General features: G+C 45.0%; 1 protein-coding gene across 8 annotated transcripts in view; it reads right to left on the bottom strand.

Annotated features, from left to right (window-relative positions):
* Positions 1-20,224, bottom strand: part of LOC135895884 (cAMP-regulated phosphoprotein 21-like) — a 107,580-nt gene extending 87,356 nt beyond the window's left edge. For 6 of the 8 annotated variants that reach the window (XM_065424094.2, XM_065424100.2, XM_065424099.2 and 3 more), the window contains exons 1-4: positions 19,111-19,395; positions 13,772-13,928; positions 12,262-12,337; positions 8,638-8,900 (exon numbers count right to left, since the gene is read on the bottom strand). In XM_065424094.2, the coding sequence (XP_065280166.1) occupies positions 8,638-8,900; positions 12,262-12,277 (279 nt within the window). In that variant the 5' untranslated portion in view covers positions 12,278-12,337; positions 13,772-13,928; positions 19,111-19,395. Of the gene's footprint in view, positions 1-8,637; positions 8,901-12,261; positions 12,338-13,771; positions 13,929-19,110; positions 19,396-20,079 lie in introns of those variants that run through there. The other 2 variants (XM_065424095.1, XM_065424098.2) reach the window with 2 other exon arrangements.
* Positions 20,225-26,238: the final 6,014 nt, after the last annotated feature.

Here is a 26,238-nt window from a genome sequence, read left to right as displayed (position 1 = left end):
GCCCACCTACTGCTGAAGAAGGTTCCGAAAAAAAATTTTTTTTTTTCTGCGACTATGCCTGTTCTCAGTGTATTCTGCACGTTCAGCTGGAAAATAGAAATTTGGGGCGTGGGACGTATTTATATGCATCATCCTTAAAGCTCCTTAAATGATTAAAGGAAGGGGGCATTATCTGCCCATACCAGGCACAACACAAGCACTGGACTCGCACATGGCCATACTGTACAGTACATTGCAGTATATGCATGTAGAGCACACAATGATGCCTTAGGAAGCAGCGCGTACTGCTGCAGTAAAATACAGTTTTCTTTTTTCAACAATTCTATGCTCTTCTTTTTTTTTCTTTTTTGCAGATACCAAGCGCTTTTGGCATGACACTGTGCTGACAGAAACTCAGTATGGCGCCACACTTGGATCGCATTGTTACGGTTGATCTGTGTTTATTTACAGGACAACGTTGAAGGTCAAGTAAAGGTGGCATCAACAGGCAGCGCCACCTAACACCTTCCTCTACTCCTTGCCCAGCTCATGCCGTAGCAATTTCCAGTTCCCAGACGAAGCCTGCTGGGTAAGTACAAATCACTAGGAAAGTGTAAGGTGAAAGCGCTTAAGACGAGCAACATGTACCAACTGGGTCCGGCTAGACCAATGACCAGCTGACGTCAAGCGTGCCATCAGGTACGTCAAGTCGCTCAGGCAATCTACAATGACGAATGGGCCCATGTACTAGGGTAAAAATGTTTAGCATAAGCCACGTTTACGTTGCGGGATCTACAACCACACAAAGACACAAAGGCTTCTTTAGCGTACGAGACAGACTGATGTCAGCTGTCACAGCGCTCTTTCGATCGGTGTTGCAATGCCATAGTACAAAGACGGGTAATGCACCGGGCTTCTTTGGCAAGAGACAGCATCTTGGCAACAGAGCTGTGAAAGTCGAATGGTAGTACTGTGGCAAAGCAGCTTAGTGGTAGATGTGCGTAAAGGAAATGAAAAAGACTGTAATCAGTCATTTCATGCTTTGCAGTAATATAAGCATAGTTGATGAAGGGAAGAATGTCATCCAGTCTTTATGATGGGAAGATACATACATAGCCAGCATGTTAGTTAGAGTTGTCTTTGTACGTTCTACAAACACATTTGTCTGAGGGTTATAAGGCATTGAATGGAGGAACTGCGAACTGCAGAGACGAAGCAGTTCTTCTATGGTGTCCACAACGAGCTGACGACTGCGAGCAGTAATGATGACACGGGGAGGACCCTGCTGAATAATCATGGATCGAAGCAAAAACGTTGCAACGCATGCAGCTGTTGAAAATGGTATGGCCGCCATTTCTGGTCAGGTGGTCAGCACATGCAATCACACATCGATTGTCATTAGATGATCATGGAAATGGGCCCAGAAGATTGATACCCACTTATTCAGATGGCTGGCGAGGCATTGGCAGAGGTTGGAGAAGACTCAGTGGAGCAGTCGTAGGGCACTTGTAGCGTTGGCATTGTTAGCAACTGGCAACGTAGTGCTTGTCTGTGTCTCACATTCTGGGCCAGTAAAAGCACTCCTTTGTCCGGCCCAAAGTTCTGATGAGCCCTAAATGACCAAAGGTCGTATCATCAAGCATGACTCTCAGTATGTCTGCTCGCAGATTTATCGGCACCACCAGAAGGAAGCGTGCGCCTTCAGCCGAATAATTGGTCTTGTAAAGCAGGCTGTCACAGACACAGAATCGACCAGTGGCTGCAGGACGCGATGCAACTACTAATAGTGGCTCCAAACTAATATTTTCTTGCTCTGCCCTGAAAGTCATCACGTCTGGGAATGTAGAAGAAATGGGAGCAAAACAGTCATCAAAATTGTCTGTGTCACACTCCGTCGTCGTCAGAGGAAGGCAAGAGAGACAGTCTGCATCTGCATCCCCGAAAATGTTCGGGGATAACTGTCCTCTCTGTCGAAGACATGAGGCAAGGCTTTTGCCGAATTGCGTATGCACATCCGGTGTCAATTTTGTGGCGAGCACGAGAACGCGGGAGTGAAGCCTGCTTGTCACCTTGTGTGAAATTGAACACAGAAATATGCGCCAGCAAAACTTGTGCGAGAGCGTGGCGCTCGTGTGAAGGCAAGCGACTTGCTGATCACCCATAGGATCTTCTGTTCAGAAGTGCTTTGGTGGGATAGCTAGTATGAGACAGCTCCTCCTCGCTTAGAACTGTAATGGAGCTGTAAATGATTTCGTCAAGTTCAGCAAGATTCATGTCATCCAGGAGAACAGCAGGGATGGAAAAACAATTGAAGAGCAACAGTTTTCAATCTGACGTTGTGGCAACTGTAAAGCAAATTGTCCGCGAAGGATTTAAGCGACAAACCAAAGTGGCTGATATCAAACAGTGTGGTTGTGCGTCCAACCAACCTCAAGAGCATGTATCTGCTGTATCCTCGTTGTCTGCCATGCCAGGCGCTGCAGACTGTCGAGTTTGATCAGCTGCGACAGCACCAACGTTCCTTTCCCGGTACCATGATGCACGATCAACAAACTCGTAGAGCTAGCACCCACCACGAATCAGCATTTGCAAGATCGCATTTGGGTTGACCCCGTGCCGATTCGTGGTGGTAGCTATACGAGTTCATTGATCGTGCATCACGGTAATGGGAAAGGAACGTCGGTGCTGTTGCAGCTGATGAAACTCGACAGTCTGCAGTGCCTGGCATGGCAGACAATGAGGATACAGCAGATGCATGCTCTTGAGGTTAGTTGGACGCACAACCACGCTGTTTGACATCCACCCCTTTGATGTGTCACTCAAATCCTTTGCGAACAATTTGCTTTACAGTTGCCATAACGTCAAATTGAAAACTGTTGTTGTCATCAATGCTTACAACTGTTGTAACATTCACTAACCTCCCAAATTTTGGCATGATGCAGCACAGCTTCAAGGCTTCAAATGTGTGGCAATACTTGAAGAGGTCAGAGACCGAGGTGAGACTCTCCTTTCCAATTAAGTAATTGTACATATCCTCAGCAATACCTTTGAGAAGGTGTCCAACTTGGTCCTCTTCGAGCATTCAAGGATTGACTGCTTTACATAGCTTTACGATTGCCTTTGTGTACGTAGTACAGGTCTCACCTGAGACTTGAGCACACTGAAGCTATCCCTTCTCCGCCCGCTTTCTTTTCGTGGTGGAATCTCCAAAGCACTCTGTGAGGTCAGTAACGAAGCTGTCCCACATTGTGAATGTATCTTCATGGTTCTCGAACCACACTAGCGCAGTGTCTGTGAGAAGGATAACGACATTGTCTGGCTGAGCCGTGGAGTTCTAGCCGTTGTCCTTGCTCCCCCACTTGTAGTGGGTGAGCCATTCCTCCACGTTCTCGCTTAATTTTCCTGGGAAACGGCTTGGCTCAAGCTGACGCATACAGGCACCGCTTGTCTGCACTGGAGCAGCCAGAGATGATTGTTGGCCGCCAATGTGGGACATCGGGATTTCCAGTGGTATTGGAACCAATCGAGCGAGCTGTCGACTTCAGCGTGGGACTTGTTGCAGCAGCTCTGTCGTCTTGGTCAAAGTAGCCCACACCTCCACCATAATACCATTACAGCTGCACTGTGTCTATCTACAGGACGAGGGTGATGGTCAGTAAAGATGACGTTAATAGGATGTGCCACATAACGTCTTCTTCCTCTTCTCCTTACCTGACTCATGCCGTAGCAATATGTTTTGTACATAACCCAATTCCAGATAGCAATGGCGCAAAACATTCCTAGTATTTCCAAATAACTTGAAAAAATTTTCAGACAGCAGATGCCTTCCAATGAGAATGGCAAAATGGAAAACGGCGTTTACACAAAGTCGTGGCACTAATATGGGTCCATTATTTCACCTGTACGTAAGTGAATACAGTAACAGTTGCTGTAAGCTGTATAACCACAGCTACACTGGTTTGAGTAAAGCTAGGCAGCTCTAAAAGTCATCAGCTTCACTGTCATCAAAAAATGCCTATGAAAGACGGGTACATTCCCTACACCAATTTAAGGCAGGACCCATAGCTGCTTGCCCCTGGCATAGCCTCCAGCATGTTTACAATGCCTGCCTAGTCGCTCTGTTATGTATAGTAGGCAATGGTCCACTATACAGTGAAACTGCTATATAACGAATCTCATGGAACCACCAAAAATTATTCGTTAAATTGAAACATTGTTGTATCAAAAACATGCAAATTCGCATTAGAAGCTAAATTCAACATGAGAAATTGCCTACACCTGAAAGCAGTACATCCACAAACGTGTTTATGCCGGCGATTGGGACTCCACAAAATCAGAGTCGAAATGCACATTTACGTTAAGTCATCTCCACCTTGTGCACACACAGCTTGTACAGACCTCAGATCTATTCACAGTGCATGAGTGTATGCGCAGACGTGTGTCCACGTGCCATACCGACCGTCAGCGACAGTGAGATTACGCACCACAGTTTCGTGCATGTTCTATCTGTTGTATGAAACATGATGCTGGAGGACAACAGCAATTTCAGCGCTGTGATTTCTGAGCATGTGAAGACTACCACACATCAACCATGCAGCAGTGTGTTTCTTCAGAGCGTAGATAACGCATAAGCTTGCCGATAACACCGGTGACTGTCAGTGAAGTGCACAGCGAGCCAACTTCTGCATTTTTAAGCACTATCAATAGCTCTACATGATGCGAAGTCTGCCAAGGCAACTAACAAGGAGCAGCCAGAAGTGAGCACGCGTTGGCAAGTGTACGTGTGGCCTGAGCTTATGTTTCAGATGGTTTGAGGCTAGCTGAGTGTTCAGAACAAATCGAATTTAGTAAGACCTAACGGCTACAACACCGATAAGCAGAGTGGCCAAAGTTTAATTCCTATGTGGGCAGCTGCAACAGAGCGTCTTTTGGAAGCACATACTTCCGGTAGTACAGTCGAACCCGGCTATATCGAACTCACATAAAAACACCTATCAGTTCAATATAGAGCCTAATTCAATACAAGCCTGCTAAATAATTGGATGTCATAAAAGCACATACCATTTATAAAATCACTTTATTGATGAAACTAGCTTAATTTCGCGTGAAATAGACCTGCATTTTCTTCTGCTTGGGAAATTTCGCTGCCTGCGACACACATACTTCTCTGCATTGCCTAAGGAGTCTGAGCAGCTGAGGCCACAACCTTCCACATTTGCACAGAAGCACCGGACTAGTGCAAGTGCACCAATCACTTCGGAGGATGTGGGCAAAGGATTGTCGTTGCTTTCCTTATTGTGCCCACTTTCACTTGTGCTCGGTACGATGTCAGCAATGTAGTCTTCGTTTTCGAGCTCTCCCATGGTCACGACACTATCATCTGCACTCACAAACTCGTCCACCATTGATTCATTAACAGCTTCTGGAAACTCTTACAGCTCGCTCCAAACTTCAGCAACACCGGCAACGGCTTCGTCGCATTCATCATAATTTACAGTTATCACCAAGCACACGGAAGCCGGCACGTCTGAAGCAATTTGGCATGAACCACTTGTACACGGCCATGCATAAGCGTCGCACGCCACGGGCACCGGTTTGTGAGTTTGGCCGCTTTAGCCCTAATCTTTTCAAGATCGTGCTGAGAGTGTTCCTCGGAATCTTACACGCTGGGGAAACATCCGATTTCTCATCACGTTCGACCAGATTTACGATTTCGAGCTTCACAACGAAAGGCGAATTCTGCCGCCTCATCACAGCAACACTGCGGAAGAAGGCCCACAAGGCGCAAATAAAATAAACCCGAAAAGCAGCAAGACAACACGTGCTTTCACCATCTTGGACGACGAATGCACAAGAGCCTCCAATTGGCTGTCTGAACACGCGCTGCAGGCGGGCCGGGATCATTTTTTGCAGGACATCAGATGGGCACAGAATTTTCTGCTTCTTGCATAAATTCTGCTTGTCACCTGGAAATCCGTGCAGCTGCCCACCCTTTGGCAATTCACTGCCTAACAACAGTGCATAACAACAGCAACCAGTGTGCCTGCCTCGATCAGAATTCACTCTTGCTACCCGCTCTCCTCAATGACAGCAAGAAATAAATAGCAAAATCAGCCTTCGCTTCGTCTCATCTCACACAAAGCATACAATATCATGCTCACGCCACAGTCTCGGAGGCCATGGAGACACGAAAGTATTTTCATTCCCAACTTTCAGATTGCGCCACATCATTTACCACTGGCAGCATACAGCGCATTTTTGCAGGCGATGATGATACACTTAAAAAGGAGACCAAGTACCTTCTGGTTAAAACGTTGGCCTCGCACCATGTTTGAGGCTTTTTTCGCGGACATACGAGTGCATTGGTTCAGACAACAATGAAAGTTTGTCGCTGCTTTTCTTTCTCGAAGCGGCGCCCTTGTATACAGTTGTCCCAGAACGAGACACAACAGTACAACAGGATCCATCCATTGTGTTGCTTGAATACCATGTACATATGGTTGCCTCTTTATTATGAGCTTCATGTGCCAGGAAAGCAAGTGCAACACTACACAATACAGAAACTACGAAAACATGAGTGCGGGCAGCACAAAGTCAGGTGAAAACAGCCTTTTTTGACCAACTGCTGCATTGTTGTCAAGGGTAACATAAGTTAGTTCTTTTTTGTAACAAACAGAAACTGACAAGTAGCATTTTCTTTTGTACTATAATGAGGAGTTACTACTTTATCGGGCTAGTGCTAGGATGTCCCAGTGGAGTCTCAAATCGTGTCCCACATTTACCTCAATTTCTCTACTACTGAAGTTTTGTTCTGAATAATATTGACGCCTTAGATATTCTCTAGCATTAATCTATCACTTTAGCTCAACTTAATACTTGCTTTTCGTGTCCCTTTCATAACACCCTCACCAGGACCCCGAAACTGAAGCCACCATTGGGAAGCTGGCACTGTCTAAATGAGATGCCTGGTTTTCATGCCACTAAGCAGGCATTGTAAATATGCAGAAGGCTGTGCCCCAGCTAGCAGCATTTATAATGAAAAAAAGATTTGCGATTCAGAACATCTCAATTTCTTTATGCGTGTTTGCTTCCACTTGACCAGTGGAAGTTGATAAAGGGGACAAAGACAGCACAAGTGTGCCCAAGAATAGGCACAAGGAGAAAGGATAGTAAAGTAAGAGAGAAGACAGAGATGGTCCGCAGCAAGACTGGTCACAAACACATAAAGCCACTGAATCGCAATGCTAATCTAGAATTAAAGAAAAAAAAGAATCAAATTGTGAGGCTTAGCGTTCCAGAAATGCACAGCAGGTTATGAAGAATTTTCATAGGTTTACAGATTAATTTCCAGCACCTGCGCTTTTCTAATGTGCATCCAACTGTAAGCATGCAAGCGATTTTGCATTCCACCCTCACCAGAATGCTATCGCTGCAACCGGGGATCAAGCCTGTGACCTTGTCACCAGAAGAGAAAACCTTTAGTATCCATGATGTGGCATCAGTGTGTTCATGACCCCAGAGAACTTCTGGTCAGCCATTTTTGACAGTACAGCCAAGAAAAAAGTATTTTGTCGCACAGTATGCTGTAGGCACATAATATTCTTGATCTTTTACGATATAAATAGCGTGCGCCATGCGTCGGGTTCATGCATGGGTTTTTTCATAGCACTTAACAATACAATTCACTTGTCGAACACTCCAACTCTACAGCAAAACTGGTGCCAGCTAGAGGGTTCTATAGATTTATAGGCTATTGTAACTTGCGCTGTTCCAGAGGGCTTAACCGGAAGTCTTCTGGGAACTCCTGTTTGCAAGCATGAAACGGTCTATACCATAGCCACTGAGAAATCTAGAAGACGAAGCTGGCCAGAGGGGCAAGGACAAGAGACAAAGCTAACTGCAGTGCATGGTATTACTGCTGGCTTAAAAACAAACAAAAAATGGCAATGCAGTCTTACTCCTCAGTGAGCCAAAAATGAAAAGCACTTTCCGAAAGTGACCAGGCATATACTTTACACCAATGACAGTTTGAATGGCACGATTCATCTTTCAAGCTGCTACAGCCATGACATGTTACTTATCTAGTTATTGCACATGCCTCATCCAATTAATAACACACAATCTGAGTTACTGCATTCCGTGGTGACAATGTGTCATTTCAGACTGCCTGACAAAGTTAATACCCTTCTTACAAACAAGAGACAGGTGATAGCCTACCTGCTCTACATTCGACAAAAGGACCCATGCTTCAAGATGCACGCAGTGAGACTAAAAATCAACATTCTAAATCTCTTTTTTTTTCAGTTTTATTTGTGGCCATGATAGTAACTTCTCTTATGAAAGCAACGGGATAGGCGATACTGCACAGACAAGCACAGCAACACACACAGCACTGCACAGCAACAAGCCAAGACCAGTGACATAGCAGACAATGGCAATGGGTCAGCCTATGCGACAGCCAGGCATGTCGCCTATCACTGTCACTTAAATATGTGCATGCATGCAGTTGGCACTTAACAGAACAGTGGCTGATGTTTGTCTCAGTTATTTCTTATATTACAGGGGTTCCATCTGTCAAACATGCAATTCCTATGCAACCTTGAGGCCCAAAAACGACAGTTCCAGCACGCACAAAGAAAGATGCGCCTTCCAACTGACCTGTGCTGAGGCTCGGCTGGTATTGTCCACTGGCTGGGGAGCCTCCTCCTCGGTGCCCACTTCCAGCCGGATGGTGACAGGTGCCGGAGCCGGTGCCTGTTCCTCAGCCATCTCCACCTCAGGCTGCTTGGAGAGCCGCACAGGCTGGACACGAGGGGGTGGTGGGCCGCAGGGGGGAGGGGCTGGGGGCGGGGACGACCCATTGGTCCCACGCCCGCCCCCTTCCATTGGGCAACCCCCCGTTTGGACCACTATGCTTGGAACTGCAAACCGAGGTAGCACAACAAGGCAGCTGTCAGCAGTCTCTGCATGCATGTCCACAGTGGGAAATTGCTCTTTTTCAACATACTCATTAAGAGTGGTGAAGTAATTACAAGACTCAGAGTGGAGGGGGCTTGCAGTTTTATTTTGGCCAGCCAGTTTTATTTTGGCCTAAATGAGTTTTTTTTTTTCCATTCTGTTGCCAATCAGCGAGCCACACGTGCTGCTGGAGCATCAATTAAATCAACTAACATGGCATGCTTCTGCTTCCACTTGACCACTAAGCATAAAAGTTGTTAACGAGCCAAAAACATAAAACTATGCCCTCATGAACAACCCTAAACCAAAAATATAATTATATAAATAATAAAGTTATCCGACGCTTGAATTAAACAAGGTGCAAGAAAAAAAGCCATAGCACACCAACAATTCATTTGGCAGTATTTGCCAGTCTAAAAAGCCCCCGTATAAAATGCATGCCCACTCTCTGTGTCCAAAGAAGAGGAAAAAAAAACGTAGCAATGACATTAAAGCTTTTAAACAAAGTATAAATCTAATGCGCACCTGATTTTTCAGCAAGAAAAATAGGTAAGTCTAATACGTGTTGCACAACGGTGGCCGGTTTGCTAAAGTCAGCTTCACCACACGGTTTTTGAAGTCAGCTTCTCCGCAGTACCTTGTGTTATGCGGTAAAGCACACGAATGCCGCAAAGGCACTTTTGGTTTCATATCCGATTGCACTGTGCAGGCAATTTCCGGCCCCATTTTCTTGAAATAGAAAAGGCGCTTGTTAGAATCGGGTAAATACCATAATTGTGAGCTACCGTCATTGCTTGAAAATCGTCCTAGTACTGGTCGAATATAGGCGGTTTCAAAGGGATATGACGTGTGTTCAATGGATTCGCTGTGCCCCGAACTTCGCCGAGACAGACGCTACCACTGAAGGAGTCGCCGCTGGGGTCACTACAGGGGTCAGTTGTGTACGTGCTGGCTGGTCAAGCTCGAATTATCCAAGCGAAGGCAAATTTTAGGTTCGAAATGAAGAAAGCTTGGGCTTATATAAATGCACTGGCATCGGCTGGGACCTTCGGTAGTGATCGAACAAACGAAAGTCGAAATAATGGAAGTCTACTGTAATGTTACATGTCTGTTCCTATGAGAGCAGCCAGCTCGCGCATTCTAAAAGTCTGAGGTCTTACATGCCAAAACCGCGATCTGCTTATGAGACACACGCCCTATGGGAAACTCCAGATTAATTTTGACCATTTCAGGTTCTTTAACGGTGCTCCTAAATGTAAGTGCACAAGCGTTTTGCATTTCACCCCCATCTAAATGCACCCGCCGCTGCAGGGATCAAATCTGGACCTCAAGCCCAACAGCACAACTCCATAGCCGCTAAACTACCACGGCGGGTGAGCTCACATTCTGCCATAAATTATGATATAAAGGCCTGCAGAGACCTCTAAGCATAAACTTCTATGTAACACTTTACATAGCCCCCTTTCCCAAGAATAAGTTGATCATGTTGCAGTTATACTGGGTTTTAGGTGTTCTCTTTAACAGTGGCTTCTACTGCACAACTTTTCTTCACCCTACATAATATACTGGCAAGTGCAGCAAACATGCCTGGCATGCATATTCGGCTCAAAAAAAAAATTATTTGCTGCCTGCCCACGGTAACAGCTATTGTCACACATACACACACAAAAAACAGAAGACCATAGAAAGTGATAACACCATCCTTCACATCAGAAAAAATAGCACCTCACGCCCAGTCGTACTTGGCTCCAAATACTTCCCTGAATTAACTCGAAGGTCCTTTCAATAAATATCTGGCAAGAAACAGAAAACCATGTGTTCACAAGAAGCTGTACGCATTCTCAGGGCTTTGTTCAATCGGCTTATCTTCTGTAATTTCAATCGGTCACTTCACCGCCTCAATATTACCGTTCATCTGCTCACTTATTTCACCCACGTGAAATGGTTTCAAATGCAGTAATGTATCAAACCAACAACAATGCTGCTTTAGAGATCAGACCAGAGCACAGCGGGGCTTGCTTACACACTACCTGTGATATAGTACAGGCCCTTAAAGAGGCACTAAATAGAAACACTAACCAGTTTAGACTGGTAGAGCATTCCTTCAAAACAATTTAACTCCTTTGGCAAAGAAATGTTAATTACTAGAGGGAGAAATGAAGGCTCAAATTTTCTTTAAATAATGTCCACAATAACTGAAGCACCAGTACATCAGCATGATGCCATAAATTTTAACAAATCTCATACTTGGAACAATTTCGTGCAGAATATGTTCCCAAAGCTTTCTAGGCTGATAATTATTCAGTTATAAGGCAATCTATCCCATTTATTTTCCCTTATTGATAAACAATGAAGTACACAGAAAACGACGCTGTCAAAAGTCTGTGGCATCACAGTTGGAAACATCAAAACAAATACTGCCACCTGTCCACCTTCCTATTTGCATACCTTCTGGCTCGACAAGCCTGAACTCCCGGTAGGAGTGATCCTTTCAGTAATCTAGAACAGCAATTTAGTAACGCAACTTAATATTCCTCTTTATTGCCCCCTTTAACTAGGCACAAATTGCACCTCCGCTGACATTGGAGAGTAAGGTAGGGATCCCACATGCTCCATGCCCCCAAGTGATGTTCATGTTCCCCCACACATATAATAGGGTTAAAACAATGCTCCAGCAGATCGTAAAGCACACTCATGGTGTTTTTCAATGGTTGACCTTGAGCAGGATTTTTTGCTCAGTGGTGGCAAATCCAGATTTCACTGGTCGATCTGGAGCAGGTTCGCATTTTCCACTGGTTGTTTTGGAACAACTCGCTCCATGCCGGATCACTCTCACTTGCGCTGCTGCTGAGGTGCAGATTAGGACAAAAATAGGACGAGAAGCATACTTCAACTCCGCTCACTGTGGGACGGCAATGGAAACGTACAGTGCGGAAGTCGGTTCATATGACATGTGCACACAGACTTCCGGTACGATTCAACGCGGAGCAGTTTTGCTCTCCGCTGGCAGATTCGCACTGGTGAAATCCAAGCACTCGCTCCAGGATTTCAGTGGCCGCTCCAGATCGACCAATGAAAAACACCACAAGTTTGTGTACAAAGAGAAACGTTGAACACAAATAAACTCATAGGCTGATGCCTGGCAACACAATTCCTCACAAACAAAACAATGTGTGTGCAGCATTAGAGATTAATAACGGATTAATATTGCAACTACTGAAAAAGGGGTTGCCAAGCTTGCACATCAGGGAGCTCAATTTTCAAAGCAAGCTGGCCATCCACAGACATCACAATACTGAAAGGAACAACGAAGATTACACTTACTTTCAGACTTGGCCATAGATTCTCTGCTGTGAGAATCCAGGCTGCCTCAGTTCAGAGCAGCCACAGTAGGCAGCTCCTGAATAGAGGGGGGGGGGATACAACACAGTCAAACAAGGTACCACCCTCAAGAAAACAATTATACATGCATTTGTGGTATTCTGTAAGACTATGATTTCATAAACCCAGATCTCATTCCAAGGAGCTTTCCTAAGCGTGTAGCAATAAATTGTGCCACTGTGCCACCCATGCCGACTCACCCAGCTTTCAATTACTCTGCAGGAGAACACAAGTTCCATCAAACATGAACAAAGTGGATTAGCCCTGCATACCTAGCCTGGAGGACGCTCTCAAAGAAAATCTTCACCAAAAATGAACAAAGTAGATTTCATTGTAACACCAACATTGAAAAATTCAGCACCAATGACTAAGGCTAGCCTGAAGGGCTTTGATACCCCTATGCTGAATCTAAAACCTGGTTCCATGCTGAAAATGACCAGCCATACTTTCTAGAAAATACTCCTGTTCTGAATTCCCAAGCAATGCCACTAAGGCAGCCTCAACTCATGTTGAAAGCTATTGTTTCCAAACATGAAACACAAAGCATTGGATGCATTCCCCACCATACCAACCACGTATGTTTGTAAATGTACTATTGTGAAGTAAAAATACTCAGCTATTTGCCATGCTAACCCTTCAGAGGAAGACAGCCTGTTTTGCGAGGAACCAAGTTTTTTTTAATTTAGATGTCCGCACACAGTAGTAAATAAAATCAGCATCCTTCAATTCAGCGCCACAGCAAGTTCACTGTGTCCATGGTGGGTATTTTGGTTCAGTTATTACACAGCACAATGGCCCCTGAGGCTGCCTGCATGACACTGTTAGCCATGTTGAGTAACGTGTGAGAAGTATAAGGGTAACTGAGGGCCTCAAAATTTATCAAGTTAACCTTCATACAGAGCCAATTTATGATGCAGTCACGAAAAGCATGGGGGAGAAAATGAGCTTTGCTTAGTCATAAATTGTTTTTTTTTTTTTTAATTGTAATTCAGGTATAATATTTGGTTATCTCCATATGCTTAACAAAGTTTTAAAAAATCATCTGGAAGAAAACAGTTTGCCGTTGGCAACTGTGACACTAAGTAGTCTCCAGGGATGGTATTTTCAAGGGATCACTCTGAAGTATACGATCACCTTTGAGAGATTTCACGTGACTTCACAACGGACATGTCGCAGTACAAGGCCGACAGCAAAGGCGATTGTATTCCCGAAAGTGATCCCTCGAGAATACCACCCCAGCTTGTTGCATGACACGGGACACTCTACCAGCCAAGGTACGGCAGTGGACTGGGCTGAACTCGGTTTCCACTTTTTTGGGTGCACCTTCGCGAGTGCAGATAACCTAGCTTAGAAAGTGTCATCAGCCAATCGATTTCAGCGTCTGTTGTTTTACATACACTTGGGAACCTTGTAGAGCTCAGTAAGTGGACAGGTTACTGTAGCGTAGCCTTACCACAAGCCCAGTGGTCCAACTTCCGGGGAGGTCTCTGGCTGCCAGCTGCTGCAGCCGGTGGCTCACCTGTGCAGCAGCCGCACTCAGGTGGGGACCGGGCAGCTCACGCATGCTTCCTCAGGCTGCTACACGAGGGCTGGAGGCCCCCCACTCCGACCTGCACCCCCTCTACACTTTTAGCCAACACTCGCATCGAACTCACATGCAGCCACTATAACTTGACAGTAATGAACAGACCACACTTCTGCATCTTAGGCTTCCTTTTTTTCATATCTTTTGCAAGCTTAGTATGTCATTTTTCTGTTAACTAGCACTATAATATATTACAAGATAGTTTTGTGTAATGAAAAGCCCTCAGGAGTAATGTACAATTACTAATTGGCCAACTTGACAGTAGCAGAATTGCTGGCAATTTGCCCAAAGCCCACATGTGTAGTCAATGTAACCTCAGCACTCAGGCTCTACAGCTTAAAATTCTTATCCCTAAAACATGGAACTCCCAAGTTTACAATCTACAATTCCGAGGACCACAAAAACAAAGCAGAAACTGAAGGTTAACCGCAAGCACGCGCGACTTGTGCTAATATGACCTTCAGGAGGATGCTTCAGGGGAAAGGAACATGCTATAGAGAGTGCCATAATTATCAGTATGCCAAGGAAGTCATGCTTAAGGATGAGAGCTAATGAAATGATCCTGTCAAGACATGTGGTGCCACTGCCTAAACATAAATTTTGACAGTTGTACTATCTTCATTAGTAATAACCAAATCCTTGGTTCAAGTTGGTGTGACTGTGCCACATCATTGTAAATAATAAACACCATATGGCTCAGCTGGGAGAAGTTATTGCACTAATTGCTCCCTATGTGAGTCAAGGAATTCCAGTAAAAGCTGCCGTTACATAGTGAGCCTAGAAGACTAAACATGCCCAAGGATTGTGAGCCTGTACAAAGATAACAGACCGTTATAGTCCATCTGCAACATCACACACCATTCTCTGTTTAGGTTCTTCAAGTATGTGCAGAAGTTTTATTTAAAAAGTGTCAAGTAATGAATTTATTGTGCCCTGCCCCCTATTTACTACAAGTTGATCACTCATATTCAACATGTTTTCAAGTTTAAAACTACTGTAAGATCACTTCGAAGGAGCACTGGAACACCTCTAAGGAGCACTGTAGACAACATACTCGTGTTCAGAAAACTATGCTAAGATATTCGTTCTCGACCATGTACAGTGGTGAAAAATTAAATAGAAAGTTTACTGCTCCCACCTGTCATCAGCTACATTTATTCACTATATTTTAAAGCACACTGAAATGTCCAACGCTCTGTCAGTTTATTACAATGATACTGGAAGCAAACCATGTTGTATAAGAGAAAAATACAAACTCATGCTACATTTTAGGATTTTTTAATAGACATAGCAAGCAAGCATTATAAAAGCAAGTGCAAAGCACAGAGACATGGCTATGATCGGCAATGCACCAGTCCAAGCTAGTGACTCTGGATTGAGTAACATCTCAAAGCAGCAACATGTGGACTAAGCGAGGTGCTATAATTGAGCGCTTCAGAGTGGCGTCAACTACTTGGGGACCTATCTTTAACATACACTTACACTTAATGTGCTGTACACAAGTAATCTTGCATTCTGACCCCACTGGTATGCAACCACCCCGGGCAGGAAAACCTCACAGCCTAGTACTAAGGAGCAGAACACACCAATCACTAAGCCAGCACAGCAGGTAACCCAAGCTGAACCAAAGCTACAAGAACATTCAATGCAGCATGTTACACTTAAGGGCTTCCCACGTGTTCAGTTCCTGCACAGGCAGCAGCTCCCACCCTTGTTCATGCTTTGGCCAAACAGCCAACCTTTTTAATCTACATGTGTTACTTCAAGCATGGTGCAATATCAAGCGCAATAGATGAGACAAACAAACAGAACATTTTATACAGCAACCAGATTGCCTGTCCTATTTACTTGTGCCATCATTTGTGCTGGAATCAGGACTATATGTAAACAACCTGCTTAAGAGAGTATACCTGAATGTAGATCACAATATTTGCCTCCTTCATGGTGGCTTTTTGCATGTGAAGTGCAAAGGAACTGTGAGTGAATCAAAATGGAAGAATTAGTTTGGCAACAAGGGAAATGGCTCAACATGCATCAGCTATCCTAACAATGTTGTTATAGGGCATAGAGACGCCGAGCCTTCTGTGACAATATAGTGATATCCTGTTCCCAGCGGCATTTCGCGATACTACGCAATATCCTGCTGCATATACCAAGCATCCTACAATGTCTCTCAGCACTCTTTAATATAAAAATAAGAGGCTCGCCACAGTAAAAGAGGAAGAGAATACAATTAACACAAGCAGTCGCTGCTCAAAGGCATACAATGGTAGCTGGGTCAACACCTACTGAACACGAAGGGGGAAAAAACCATACTTTGATGACAGTACTCCTGCAAGGTTTCTATTTTAAAGAAAAGGTGTTCTTTTACTAGGAATGCTGGTCAGAAGTGTAAATTAAGCTGCTGTGATCATCACATGTCTATAGTCACTGAAGATTCATAATGCCTTCACTAGAGGGCTAACTTGCAAGATTTAGTCAGTGGAAAGGCTGCCTCATTACCGCTATCTCAACTACTAGAGTTGGTGAAAACCGAAGAATGCAGAGACAAACACATGACTGGCCAACTTGAAGGTAATCTATATAAGTTCACCAGCCAATTACGTTCACTCATTTCTGTGACGTCACAGCAGAGGCTGCAATGTCAAAATACTTGATACTTGCAACTTCTTTCAATATCAGCATTACTCCGGAACAGCGTTTTGCAGTGGGGTGGTACACAGGGCAGGAAGGTGCAGCACAGTTTTGTGGGCAGATCCCACACTGAATTCTTACGTTGTCGCGGGGTATAGTGAGTATGTGTATATACACCGACTCTAGGGGATATGCTATATATGATATATAATGGAAGTAAGCTCTTCCACAATATTAGGTTGCCCAACACAAGATGGTTGACCTATCGCTTACAGCGTTATGCCTGGTGCAGGTATCTGGGCATGCGGCTCTTATCGCATGATGGCGCTAATGCCCTGTTTCGGGTCAGTCTCGCTGCAGCCGACCTTGTTCATCCATCGCACACTTGAGAGCAGCAGAATAACAGTGCACGAGTGCCCTGTCACGTGGCATTTTTTTTTCATATTTCGCAGGCTTTCTTTGGAACACGGAAAAAAGGACCACGTAAGATATATCGTGCAGGTAACAATTTATTGAGAGGTTTCTCAAGGGGCTCTACAACTTTGTGTATCATACTTGGTTTCTGCCGCCAATACTTAAAAAGTTGATGAATTAAACCTAACTAGTCCGTCAGTTAAGCGGAAAATAAAAAAATGCCCTGAGTAACTCTAGGCCAGTGCCAACATTATGCATTCACTTCAACTCGCGTCTGGAGTACCTTTCACTTTTAAAGCTTTGGCTCAAGTTATGTGCGAAAACCTGTATAGCACGCACCAAGGCATAGCCACTGTGTGCTCAGATTTCTTAATACTACGAAGCTACCTCCCTCATTCAACACAAAAAAAGAGCAACTTGTCCCAAGACAGCATTAAGGTGAGCACATTATATGAGCGGTCACTTCTACGGTTTATAAAGCAACCACAAAGGAGAGCATTAAAAAGTAAAACATATGAAAAGTGAGAATGTTTGCGAGGTGAATGAAACACCAAAGGGGCAATACTGCAGAAAATCATCTTACCCAATATAGAAATGTAGTTAAAACAGAGTTAAAGCACCTTGTTGTCCTATTTGGCACTTCACATCCTATGAAAATCAAGGTTGAACGAGAATAGCTGGGCATCATCGGTTATATTGTGAAGCAAGTTACAGCACCCTTCGTTACATACTGCCACCTTTCACAGGCACACCTCTAACATACATGAACAAGTCGGGAATGTTTATGCAGGCTTAAATGGTAAGACACCCACTCCACAGCTTATTAGCGCAATTTTAAAGAAGGCACACTGTCATTTCTTTTTCATGCGATGATCCATCAAGCCTACACTGCTTCGGAAAATCCAATGCGTGCAAAGGTCTTTCTCCATTGGGAAATCGCCACACAACCACCTGTGGTATGTGTATCAAGACTCGGGAGTAATAAAAGGTCTCGATTCACATATCTCACGTCACCAGCATATTGGCGAGCTGGTACGTCTGCGGGGCTGACTCATTGCGCTCAGAGGCAGGCGCAAGTTAACTAATCGCGATAATCCGTTCAGTGCTTGGCTATCAACACCATTGTTGACGGAGGGCGTAGATTGCCTGAACATGCGTCACGCTGAGTAGCTGCAGTCCTAAGAAACAAGAATACGTGCAGTACCCGAAATCCTTTAACCACTACTCTGAAGCAGACGACGATGGTATTTTGGGGCAATTTTAAGGGTTCACTAGTCCCAAGTTCTTCACGTCGAGCATTTCCTAAAACTACGACCTGCAAGTTACCGGTATCTTACCATGCACATGTGGTCAAACCCAGAAGTAAAAACCGGTAGCACGCAAAGAAAACCGGAACGCATGGCAACGCTTTTACTGTTCGGGCCTCCGCATCACCACACCGAATCAAAATATATTACAGTTGAACATGCACGTCCGTTACGGTTATGTGCCCAGTAATCAATTTAGCCGATGCTCAGCGCGAAAGAAAAAACGAAGAAAAACTGGAAGTATACGTGCACCTAGTGGAAAGACCGTCCCTGTGTTTATGCTGTGTACGCCAGACACTACGTGAACAGATATCGAACTTACTTTCTGGATATTCGTACTGCCTCTTCGCAAAAAAAGAAAGAGAGAGAGAGAAAGGGTGAGAAGAAAGGTCGTCATTGTGCGCTACAACAAAGCCTCCTCGGGTCTGAAATTTTTCACCGCAGCTCTCGGACGATGATGTCCGAACTGTTCGGATCGGAAACGCAGCTAAAAGCAGTCAACACACCTCAATGTGCCGTACCCAAATTTACGCACGGTATTCGGCCTTTTCAACAGCCATAGAACAAGGCAGAACGACCATGAAAAACGATACTGGAATGTTTCTAGTGCTTCAGAGCACAGCCGAAGGGTTACGACAATGGAATCATAACCCCGAGGTGTCTTCCTACAGACTTGCAAGACAGGCCGAGCGCCGCTAGGCCTACCCCCACAGGCACCAACTCGGCATAGTATGAATGAAAACTCTGCAGTGAGGTCATATTTAGCATATTCCCGCAGTTATAAGCGCGCAGAGCGTCTTTCGCAACCCTTCCATATTAGGAGAAATTTAAAAACGGGACGAGGGAACTTACAAAATTGGACGCAAAATTGCGATCACAGCAGAGAAATCCTGTGCGCTCCCCCGAAGTAAGGAATGATGATACCGGTGTTGGAAGGCTCGTCGACCTAGAGTGGCCGTCGGTCTGAAGAATGAAATCCAGGGTTATGAAATCGATTATTCGTTTGATAAGGATGCATCTCCACTAATAACTTAAAATTAAAAGTCCCTCCGGAATTTGTTTTAAACTGGCCCTGCCGAGCCGCACGTCCCACCTACGGCCATGCTGATTGCCGACGGCCAAAACCGACGACGTCACGAAAACACGAATGCAGCTGATGCAGCCGCATATTAGTGGTGACGTCACTGTTGCAGCGCGGGTTTATTTGAATTTTTTTAACAGAAGAAGCTCGTATCGATCTTCTTTCCTTTCCGTATTATTACTTGCACCCTTCCACGAAAGATCATTTATCGCGCAAAGAAGAAGACGCCGATGGGAGCAGGAGTTCTGTGCATACCAAGACGGTTTCCTTCTCGAAATATGAGCGAGCAGCGACCAGTCTGAATAGCTAGAATAGAACGGAAATGTTTGAACTGCTAGTGGGTGAACTGCCTAGTGCAGGCGTCGCACACAATTCCTGCAAGCCCATTCGCACCATGTGAAGGCAGTGACGCACCGGTTTAGCACGACTAAGAACTGGTACTGAACTGTTTTGAATTAGTTCAGGGTCGGTTCAGCCCGAGATAGAACTGGCACTAACCACGGCGAGAACTAGTTCCCGAAACGAAAGAGCGTATCCATTCGCATATAACGTCGTTTCAGCTCACCTATAGTGATTGAGCTGCGCAGCAACCTATTAGAGTTTACGAAAGTTCGAAGGAACGAGAAGTGTGTGCAATCGCGCATGGAAAGCTTCCTGTTGTGCATACACAGCCCACGGGCTGGGCGGGAGGGTTAAGTGCACAGAGAATATGTTTAATGCTTCGTTTACGAATGGCCTACCTTGCGCTTCCTCGGAAGTGTGAGCACCGAGTGCCTCTAAAAGCGCCGTGCGCCCGAAGGCATTCGCTGCGTCGAAAGCACAGGCACCGCCAGTACAGTGCAGCGAGAGATGCCTTATTGGCGCCATGCACGCCACGCTCGATTCGATCACGCGGGCAAACAGTTAAGGCGCGTTTACGATTTTTCGCCCAACCATGCATCACGTGGCTGTCGGCCCGATTTTACCTACCGTGAAGAGTAGATAAACGCGCGCGCGCGCGTGCGTGCGTGTGTATGTGTGTGCGTGTGTGTGTGCGCGCGCGCGCATATGCGCATTGTAGCATACACGAGATGCGCGATTGTTAGATTGTAACGTGCGATGTATGTTCGTGACTCAAATACTCGGTTGACTTCACGTCGAAAAAAATAACCAGATAAAATGTTCGCGGATTACAAAAGTGCATGCTCTGATAGTAATAAATGTGGATGAAATGGTGTTAGTGCTTTGTATCGTTCGTGAAAATAATTCTGTCTTTCTTTTTCGAACGCCGGACATGTGATTAGAATTTGATTCACAGTGAGAGAATTAAGTTCCTTGCAATGTTCACACTCCACTTCTCCTTCCCCTCTTAGTAAGAAATTGTGAGTCAGTTGTGTGTGTCCTTTACGAAGACGACATAAAATCACTTCGATGAAGCGTTCTTGGTGGCAACACAACTTCCACGCTTGAAGAATAGGTTTAACAGTTTGGAGTTTGTTGTGTACCCTGGAGTCCCATTGCTCCTGCCCTTTTGAGTCGAATACTGTGCGACATCGCTATATACAATCCTTGAAAGGCACCGTCATACTTACCGGTGTTTTGTGTGCCGCCGTTGCTGGTAATTTATCTGCTCTTTCGTTTCCTGGGACACCGGTGTGGCTTGGCAAGCGTATTATTTTGCCGTGATCCTCTGCTCTTCGCAGTATCTGCAAAATGACTCCTAGAAAATGTTCATGTTCAGATTTTAGATGTAGGGACTTTATTGCACTTAAGGAATCTGTGTACATAACTGCCCTTTTGTAATTCCCTGATACTATTTTCTTTTACGGCTGTAAACAAGGCATATACTTCAGCCATAAAAACGGAGACAAACTGACAGTGGCGTAGCCGTCTGGCACCCGGGGCCCATAGGTCTTCTGTCACCCCCCTCTCCGGGTGTAGCCGGGGGAAAGAGGGGTGCCTTCAGACGTATATTACACCCCCCCCCTCACCCCCGGCCCCTCGGCCCCCCCTGTTGCTACGCCACTGCAAACTGTGATAGTCAATGCAAGATTCCAAGTGTTTGGATACTGCGACGCTTCCAGTATGTTTTTGTGTTTTTTGGTGGCCATCCGTATAGAATTCAATATAGTCCTTATATTTTTCTTGTAGTGCTATAGGAAATCCTGCGCGAAATGTGCTCACGCAGTGTTTCTTTCTTTTTGTGACGCGTCAGGGCAAAGTCGCATAAATGTGCGAAATCCCACCATGGAGCTAATCTTTTCGGTGTTTGGGCAACGCTGAGAGCCTCGTTTGGTACGTTATGGTCTTATAAACCGGAGAAAATATGGTCTTATGGCGTGCGGTTTATCTGTGTAGTATATCCTGTTCGTGAGATGAGAAACAATGGTGTGGCATATATGATTCGGTTTAGCTCTATAATTTTTAGGACATAGGAGACTGTGAGCAAGGATCTTCGGTATACTCCGGGCAAGGTTCCTTGCTCCTGATATAAGCTTTCGATGGGCTAAGTTCTGTACGCACCAGTTGCCAAGAGTAGTCCGTGATTATGTACGGGTTTGGGACGTTTGAGATAGAACTGCCTTGCTGACCCGTAAACTGTGCAGTAGTAGTCAAGTGTACTGCGCACGACAGAGCGGTAAATATGTAAAAGGTGCATTCGGTCGGCACCCTAGTGTTTCCATGATAGAACTTTCAAAGCGTTAAGCGCCCTGTTCGCCTTCTTTTGTATGTTGCGAATGTGGGCAATATAGTTTAATTTAACGTCAAAAACCATTCCCAGAAACTTATGTTCTGGTTTAAGTGGTAGTGAGCTTCCATTTAATTACAGAACAAGACCCGAGTACAAGCCGTACTTCTGCGAAAACAGAACGGTGACGGATTTTTGAGTAGAAAAAACAAAACTATTTCGATCTGCCCATTTTGTCAGTTTGTTAATGGTTAACTGGAGCTGCCTTTCACACGTGAGTATACTTGAGGCACGGCATGCAATTTGAAGGTCGTCAACATACAATGAATGCGCGATGGCAGGCGGAATGACTGTGCTTACTGAATTCATTTTCACCGCGAAAAGCGTTGTGTTTAAAATGCAACCCTGTGGCACGCCATTTTCTTGCACGAATACACGCGAAAGTGCGGAGCCCAAACGTGCCTGAATACTTCATCCCCCTCCCCATTTCCTGTTGACACCAAGTTTGTTACTCAAACAGACCGTGCCTCATTTCTTCTAAGAGTTATGTGGTGCGGCCAACTCCGCTTATATCCTCCTAGTCTCAACTAGAATACAGCAAAATCTCGATTTAACGAAACCCGATTTTATGAAAGTACTGATTTAACGAAGTGATTCCGATTTTCCGCCACATCACCAATTCATAAAGCTTAAAGCGTGAAACCTCGAATCACTGAAGTGGAACCCAACAACCGCCCGATGTAAGTTTCTTTATTCCTTTGTTTTCTTTTCCTTTATATTCTTTTTTCTTTCTTCCTTTCTTTTCTTTTCCTTTTCTTTCTTTCCTTCTCTGTGGTGGACGGGTGACCGAGAAAATGTATGTGTATGCCGTGTTTCAGTTTAGGTGACCTGTTAAAAAAAGACGCGCTCAACGCGGGCCCAGAGTCTACGATAATATAATAAACAATTTTATTCGCATGATTGTTTCAATGTAACGGAGTCCTCGACTTAACGAAATGATTATCGGGTCTAATCACCTTCGTTAAACTGTGGCATGACTGTGCCAATCAGATTCGCGCTTTGCTCTGTAAACAATTTTGCAGCCTCCAGGTCCCTTGTCGCGTCGCACGTGTTGATCACACATGACCTCGCCATTTTCACCGACCGCGATTAAAGCTTAACAGCGTCTTTATTTATACATCTGTGCACCTCAAGCCTCGTGACCACGTGGGATAAAAACATCGCAACATTCCTGGCGTCAGAGATAGGGTGTCCTAATAGGCCGAGGTCAACATGCACCTACACAGCGCACGCATGGGCAAGAAGTTTATCGAGGATCCTGGTTTCGGGTGGGTGTTACCAAAGCGTGTGGGTATCTCTCTCTCTCTCTCTCTCTCTCTCTCTCTCTCTCTCTCTCTCTCTATATATATATATATATATATATATATATATATATATATATGTGTGTGTGTGTGTGTGTGTGTGTGTGTGTGTGTGTGTGTGTGTGTGTGTGTGTGTGTGTGTGTGTGTGTGTGTGTGTGGTTTCTTGAAAGTTCAGCACGCTGGGCCTGACGTAGCATATGCAGCAAAGAGACGACGAACTCTTTGGAAGTAAGGCGTTGTTTACACCTAACGTTTTCGGCTGCTGGACCAGCCTTGGTCAGAGACTGTACCTTGACGAAGGCTTTGACAAGCCTGAAATGTTAAGTAAACAACGTCTTACTTCCAAAAAGTGCGTTGTCTCTTTCCTGCTACACACGCACGCACACACACACACACGCGCACACACACACACGCACACACACACACACACAGCGGTAGAAATGGGTATATAGGGTTAATTAATGTAAAAGTATTGGCTAGGCTGTTATACATTTCTAGGCGCGAACAGCGCTAGAGACGTGGACACAGGTGATCAAGGCACAGGGAAAAGGCCATGCTGCGATATTGCGACAGACGCCACGCTGCGAAAACGCCATATTGCGACAGACGGACATTTATGTACGCTGGAGCGAGCCGTCAACGGCGCAAGAAAGGCGAAACACGTAAAGGGAGCCACGGGTTGGTCATCATTACACAATGTTACATGCGCACGGTAAATATGTCTGATCATAGGTCAACAGAAAAATATGCAATTTCCTTATTGATAACGGAACAGACGGCGCTCTGATATGTCTATCTTTCAGATACTGATAGTCCATGGGCTTCGATTATTCCCCGCGTAATATATATATATATATATATATATATATATATATATATATATATATATATATATATATATATATATATATATATATATATATATATATATATATAAAATTAACGAGAAGGAAGGGAACCGAAGGGCTTATTGTTAACCATAAGAAGCCAACAAAACTACACCAAGGAAAACACGGGAGAACTTACTTGTACTTATTAATTCAAATAAAGAAATGATAAAAAATGATAAATAACTAGAAATGAAAGAGGATGGTAAAACAAGTGGCCACAGCTGAGATACCAAGCCACGTCTATATATATATATATATATATATATATATATATATATATATATATATATATATATATATAGTCATATCATAATAGGCCAACAAACAATGATATGACTAATTCTTATTAATTCTGATATGACGATTCTTATATGACTAATAAAAATCGGGCCCCTCGGTTAACCCCCTTTCTTCGTATATATATATATATATATATATATGTGTGTGTGTGTGTGTGTGTGTGTCACACACGAGAGCCAAGACCACTCCGCTGGTTCAGACGCGAAAAGAACAATGGGCTGCCGCTGCGTGGGCGGCGCACGCATCAACCGAAAGCCGGAGGCGACCAGGGGGGGGGGGGGGGGGGGGGGAACAGGATGCCGACGCCAAGCGACGACGTCGACAAAACCGAACATTTCGAAAGCGCAAAGCGGACGCACACATGGAACGCGACGTCGACACGAAGGCGACAACGCCGACAAGAAAGACCCTGTAGTTCTAATCGACACTGCTCGCGGTCGTCGAGTTCTCTACGTTCGTGTGTCTGCACATACAGCAAGCACAACACGCGTGCTTATTGCTGTGTCATGTGCTCTCTCTCTCTCTCTCTCTCCTCGCATCTTTCATCCCCCCCATCCCGCTCCCATGTGTAGGGTAGCAAACCGGTTAGGGCAAACTGGTTAACCTCCCTGCCTTCCTTCTCCACTTTTTCCTTCTTTATACTTAGTCGGCTTGTGTTTACTGCAATTCATTCTGCCGCTAAACAGCTACGGGCCTTACGCTTCGTGTAATATTTCAACGGGTTGCCATCGCATTCACGTCGCTTGGCCTATATGGCGAAACTGTGATTTCTTAAATAAATAATTCAGTGAAGTTGCCCAGTGGTCGGATTCGAACAGAGAGCCTCTAGCACAGAAGCCCTAAACGGTAACCATTTCAATACTGACGCATTTTATTTTTTTACACAACGGCGTACCTCAAAAACACGTCGTAGTTTTGGCATGTAGAGCGAAGGGAATTATTTAAAATTAATTAACATGTCATCATACGTCAAAATATGGGCCGATGCCGAAAATGGTGCAGTCTGACGCCCCTCCTGCTTCCGTCAATTGAGGGGGGGGGGGGGGGGGGGAGGCGTTGCGCGGTGACTTCGCCCTCGTCTCACCTGACTTGCTCAAGGCGAGCTTTATTTTAAAAAGAAATATGGGGTTTTACGTGCCAAAACCACTTTCTGATTATGAGGCACGCCGTAGTGGAGGACACCGGAAATTTTGATCACCTGGGTTTCTTTAACGTGCACCTAAATCTAAGTACACGGGTGTTTTCGCATTTCGTCCCCATCGCAGGGCGAGCTTTTGTCTTTCATCGACTTCAAGTGGAGGCTGAATCGCCTTCCATTTTTTTTTTTCTCGCCCATCCGGCATTTCGCAATACCTGCTGCGCAGGAAAAAGAAGGAGAGGAGTTGAAGGGAAGGGGTATTTTTCGGCTTTTTCTTCTTTTTCTTTCCTTTCTTTATGGGGGTGGTGGAGGTGTTGTCCGGTCCCTGCTGGACGGGGAGGGGCTGTTAGGGAGTAGGGTGTCTACACTCGTGCGCATAGGCACCTGCTCTGCAGTGCCATGACTGGTGCATTCCGAGTATACCCGGGTTCGAGGAAACCTGGAGGGGAAAGGCTGAGTTTTTCGAGCGATTTTAAAAAGGATGAGAGTGCGTTTCCTCAATTTCGCTCTTCCTTAGTGGCGTAGCGTAGCAAGTGGAGGT

The sequence above is a fragment of the Dermacentor albipictus genome, chromosome 4 (genome assembly GCF_038994185.2).
Source record: "Dermacentor albipictus isolate Rhodes 1998 colony chromosome 4, USDA_Dalb.pri_finalv2, whole genome shotgun sequence".
Classification (NCBI taxonomy): domain Eukaryota; kingdom Metazoa; phylum Arthropoda; class Arachnida; order Ixodida; family Ixodidae; genus Dermacentor; species Dermacentor albipictus.
The sequence above is the reverse complement of the archived record's forward strand: the minus strand, read 5'-3'. Positions and strand labels throughout refer to the sequence as shown.